Source organism: Chenopodium album, chromosome 5 (assembly GCF_948465745.1).
Source record: "Chenopodium album chromosome 5, dcCheAlbu1.1, whole genome shotgun sequence".
NCBI classification, from domain to species: Eukaryota; Viridiplantae; Streptophyta; class Magnoliopsida; order Caryophyllales; family Amaranthaceae; genus Chenopodium; species Chenopodium album.
The window spans coordinates 1,504,160-1,510,159 of NC_137838.1; the positions used below are offsets into that span (position 1 = coordinate 1,504,160).

Genomic DNA, 6,000 nt, shown 5'->3' on the forward strand with positions numbered 1-6,000 from the left:
CCCCAGATAAATAAAATTTATTTGCTCTATATAAATATATGCTCCATATATAGATGATCGGGACAAATATAAAGTTTGGGAGTCTTTCTCTATAAAGTCGTACTAAATAAATCTTGAACTAACATAATGAAAGAAGTAACTATATAATTGAGCCTGGTATATAAGTATATCTCATGGACTTATATTGCCAAGATATTTTGGGCGGGCATATGTAAATATGTAATGGCACCAAAATGCAATATATGTAGTCAAACGTGACTAATTGACTATATGTGCATATAGAGTCTTTGTTTATACGGTAATTTACTGAATATGGCTACTTTTTGGCCTTTTGCTTTACCGCATTAATGAAACAAATTGTTCAAAGAAAAAAAAAAGAAAGCCTTTTGTCTTAATGATGATTCCTAAAAAATATGTATATGGGTCAATGCTATGAGCTGTAAATTGTGATAATTACACCTTTGGGGGCCCTAGATTTTTCACCTTGATTAGCGATCATATTGGGCCTTTTCTTTAAGCCAATTGATCATTTGTACAATTGTATGTCAATAAGAGTTAGGCAAAATTATTTAATGTTAATCAAAAGCAAAATCTTCAATTTTTGGAGTTAGGCAAAATTATATACATACTCTCTTCATTATTTAATGTTAATCAAAAGCAAAATCTTCAATTTTTTTTGGAGTTAGGCAAAATTTTGCGATATATCTGTGTGGAATAATATTTTTATCTTTTCTCAATATTAAAACATATTTCTTTTCCTTTTTATGTGACTATGGTGTGTCAAAATTAATACTATGTACTCCGTATCCTTTATAACTTAGGGGAACATTCGCTAATTTAGCCACTTGTATGTGTACAATCACTTATCATGTTTGCTGCTACATTTTGTATATATATACATGTGAAAATGTGTTGTACTTAGAGAGTTAGAGCACACTAGTTATTGATGAGATGAAAATTAGTAGCAAGAGCATTTAGGGTAGGGTGCAAGGGGAAATTAAAAATTTACCAATAAATTTACGAAATATTGAAACAATCAAAACACCCACATTTGATGCTTTAAAAATTAAAAACGCAAGAGTACGTACATGCATTGAACAGCCAATGGAAAGCAATAGCATTTGCATGCATTGTAATGTGTGAAGAATTCAAATTTGGGGTTCATTTCATTAACATAAAGATTACCTAAAAGATGATTCAGAATTTCGGTTATCAAAACTTAAAAAGGAATAAAAGTAAAAGGGGTAAAAATGATTAAAATTAAAAACAATGAAAAGCAAAAGTTAATTTAATTTAGTACTCGTACATCATAAGCTTACTAGCTCAAATCCCAATAAAGTTTATATTGTCACCTAAATGAAAGCGAATTTGGGAAAATAATGACATTGAGATTAACATTATGCCAAACATAAGGCAGCACTATTTGATAGAAACGACGTAGCTTTTGTCACATTGCTTTGATTCGGTGAATTTGTCATTTTAGTCAAAGTTTTTACAGAAATACGACTATTCATCCTGCTAATAGCGCAACCAGTACGTTACCATTTTACCAATAGTCCTTATTAAAATTTCACAAGGGTGTTTGCTAAATTACTTTCAAAATTGTGTTAACTAACTTTAATTACTCCGTTAATTGGGTTTAAATCTCTTTATCCTAAATTCCTAGCTAATATAATTTTGTAATCTCCTACACTAATCAAATTTGCTAATGTAATTATTTAATACTTGTAAATTATTGCATAGTATATCTCAATTGAACAATTCAATAATTATGGTGATTAATCCCATCTCTCATAAATCGATTCTCAAGATTATCCTTAAACTGTTGTAAATCATCATAAGATCCATGGATATCATTTTACTTCAGTACAATCGATTAGACTAAAAGGATAAAAGCAATCATGATCTTATTACAAAGACAATATTCACGGGTTTAAACTTTTATACTTCATATGTCTCAAAATATTTGATATAGTCAACTTTGCACACATGTCTAGTTTGATTTTATTTTTTATATAATTAACTATAAAAGAAAATTAATTTTAAAATAATATGAAACTTTGTATTAATACCCTTCTAACAATATATTTTATGATAAAATATATTTTTATTATGCTAGTATAAATTATGGTTTAATATATGAATAGTGAAAAAAAAAGTTTCAATTATTTTGGGACAGATTGAGTACTATCCCTCGAATTTATTGGCTTGTTTTTTATGTATTTTTTTTTTTTTTTTTTTTTGGTAATTAAATTATTTTAATAAGGTAAAAAGATCAAATCCTACCTACAAATTTACCTACTTGCCAAATTGAATCTATTACTCCGTACTCAACAACAAATAACAATATAATATTACAAAGACTAGAGAGCTACTTGAATTCTATCACTTTCCGCTAGTAGGCTAATATATAGTACTCGTACAACGTCTAATTTTGTCGAACACACCTTAGCTTATAGGAGAGTACGTGTAGTTGATAGTTGTAGTGGTACATACATAAACTGCAGAAACTAGAAAAAGAGGTGTTTATTGTTTAATATCAAGGAGTCAATAATCTGCAAGAAGAGCAGAAAAAAGTGTGAAATGTGAGTGTTGCATAAAAACATAGGGACCATGTAATGGCATGCAATTAAGGAAAGAGGAAGAATTCCTTGTCTTGCACTTCGTCTTCGTGTTTCCATTGCCCATACTCAGTCCTAAACTGTCATTGTTGGTTCAAATGACAATAACGTATTCCCATGTTCAAACCATAAATATTTTAGGATTTAATTTTTTGAATAATATTAAAGTTTGGACATACATTCTCTCACTAAAAATTAAACATAAAAAATTATCTTTCAAATTTAATTTGTTCCTAGACCAAATACAAGATTGAACCTTTTTTTTTTCTCTTATCAATACGTGTACAAGATTGAACGGTTTTAAAATAATAAATAATTACGAGTAATAGAATATTTCTTAGCTCCACGTTGAACATATAAAAGCCTTTAGATTTTGCTATCTATTAATTTTCATCTCTTCATACTTTAACATTATTGACTAATTCTCATATATATCATGTTTTTTTAATGAAGTTGCTTGCAAGCCTAATTAATTAACAAGATTAATATGTTGAGTAAAATTTAAATTGTATTCCTAGCTAGAGGTATCATTAATTAATACCTACGTTTATAAATTATGAAAAATAAAGGGGAAAAGAAATACTGCAGCAACCATAAATTGCAGTAGTCACAATCTCAATAAAAAAATATGGAAGAAATCAGAGAAGTAGAAGTTAATGGTGGAATAATTGAACATAGGTATTAGGCACGTACAACATTTACACCAATCCACCGTATCAGTAATAATAATAACTCATGGAGACCCACTGTAGTTTTACCTTCATCGTAGGCTTGTAACAATGGTACTCGTAATTGGTAATAATGTTTGTCTAGATGCATAACGATTAATTAATTTTAAGATATCGAGCTTTAATTAATTAGTGAAAATGATTACTCATTTGCTTATGTAGTTACTCAATCTAGTACTCTCTCAATTTTAATTTACTACGAAATATGCAACCATTACATCCCACTCTTATTAACGCTGTAGGAGTAAAATATGTTACAAGTACTTCATAGAAGAATACACATGATCGAGCAAAGAGGTATTATAAAAAAATCGTGAAGGTCCAGGTTTGATCATGATCCTTCTCTTTACTATAAAATAAATAAATAAAAAATTGAGTATTTAAGTCAATGTATGATGGTATATTTGTATACACACCTTTTCAGTTATTCATGGTCTCATGGATTATGTCACAAAAGCAAGCCAAAAAAGTATGTTGAACGGCTTGAACCCATTGCTACACGGCTACACCTTTAACAAATTAACAAGTCTTTCTTCTCATTAAGATGAATCAAAACATGATTGCTCACATTAATATTTTGCTATTTAGTGTGGCCACATTTTTGGACTATAATATAGTTTTCGTCATTTCATAAGACCATAAAATTACACCAATTATATAAATATAACCTGAATTTACTAAATTACCAATATCTTATTTTTCTTATGGTATACAAAAGATAGTATACATACAAATACAATACCATACACTTTTTTTTCTTTTTCATCAAACTTCCCTCCAAAAAAATAAAAATCTACCGAAACTAATGGTCCAAAATCTAACCCAAAAACACCCAAATATCAAATTTTAAAAAATAAAATAAAAATTACCAAACTAGTACTAATAGTACTACTCAGTGGTCAAGGGCGTTGGGTCCAGTACAATAATTGACGACATGGTTCCAAACCCACTGAATCAAAAACCGCCGTCGGATTCCATTCACATTAAACGTGGCACCATCTCGACCCTCCAACATTTGTCCAGTATAGGACCCACCACCTCCTGTCCCATAAATCCCTTCACAAAGATCCGCAATTTCCACAGGCGCAATCGGGTCAGGCCCCGCATACCAAGCATTGACAAGCGGGTTGGTTACCAACTCCGCTATCTCATGAGCAATGACACTTATCATCCCCTCGACCCCAACGTCTCCGTTGGGGCTTTTAACCGCTTTGAGTCCGGGGATGTACTTGGGTACCGCAAACGGGTACGCACACACCCCCGGGCACAGCTTCGCGCTGTTACCCACCCAAGCGTAGGGTAAAGTATACCCTACGATTGAGGGGAAAGTAAAATAGTGAAACCCACACACTTGCTGACAAAAATCCTGAACGTACACGTCAGGTGACGTCAGCAAGAGGTAAATCCCGTTCTTAGGTGTGATTGGTAGAGGTTTAGTTCTCGCGGTAATAAATGATTTTATTACCGACTGAACTGATAACCGAGTGAGCGATTTACCGTGGGAGTAAAATCTGTCGTTCTTTTCCGAACCAATTCGGACGGTTCTAGAAATATTGGACCCGGTTTGATCGGTGTAGAGCTGAACCGTCTTCCACCACCCCGAGACTGAGGGTGGTGGGACGGATTCATCCGAGATCGAGTTTACGAATTCTCGGATTATCCGCTTCTGGGACGGCTGCCATTTGCCGTACCAGATAATGTGGACGGTGATGTTTGTAGTCATTACTGGCCCCATATGGTATTTGAGGTCTACAAATTCGGACGACCCCTCGAATTTTTTCGAGGGGCCGAACTCTAAGTCAGCCGTAGTGGAATGACTACGGCTGACGTTGAGATCGGCATTGGGCCAAGGGCGCCAAGAGAAGGCTGGTTGGGAGGTGAAGAGGAGGAGGAGAGAGAGTGGGATTAGGGGGAGCATTGTGAGGTGAGGAGGAGGAAGTGGGGAGTGAAGAGTGAGAGAGAGTGAGACAAAGAGATGGTATTTATATTGGGTAATTTTTGAAGGGAAATAAATAAATGAAAATGAATTTGAATAATAATTGAGAAAATAGTGTGAGATTATTTACGAAAATGTGAAAGAATTGAAGGGGTAGAGGATGGGTTTAATGGATGACAGATGGGTAGTATAAAGTGAGAGAGGGACCTACAGAAATATGATGAATCATAAACATTGTCGTTATTTTATGAAGGGTTGATGATAATCTCTCTGTTTTTATTTTATTATTGCTTGTTTTGAGCGGGAAATGTGGATGAATTGGATAAGGGTAGTTTTGGAATCTCATTTACTTGATTTTTTAGGCTGGGCTTGTGGGTTGTGGCTGCACTAGCTACTTCAAAGTGTCTTGAGACAATATGTCAAATTAAAAGATGTACTACACCATTCGTTTCACATTGCTCTTATAGTCTCAATTTAATTACTTCATTTAATTACTGTTTGAGAGAGATTTTTAATCAAAACTGGATAATTATATATTTCAAAAGAAAGTACAATGTAAAACATGTTCATTTTCAGTGCTATTATCAAAAGTATTCACTTATTACTTCGTATAGATAATAATATAACTATTTCTAAATAAAATAGTATAATCTAACATTTTATTCGTAAAATAGCTAGTTACTATCTCTAAATATTTAATAAACCCTACAATCTT

General features: G+C 32.5%; 1 protein-coding gene across 1 annotated transcript; it reads right to left on the reverse strand.

The window, feature by feature from the left end:
- Positions 1-4,022: 4,022 nt before the first annotated feature.
- On the reverse strand, positions 4,023-5,309 carry LOC145631444 (protein EXORDIUM-like 3). The gene has a single exon (XM_081683515.1). The coding sequence runs from the start codon at positions 5,265-5,267 to the stop codon at positions 4,242-4,244; it is 1,026 nt and encodes a 341-aa protein (XP_081539641.1). The 5' UTR covers positions 5,268-5,309; the 3' UTR covers positions 4,023-4,241.
- Positions 5,310-6,000: the final 691 nt, after the last annotated feature.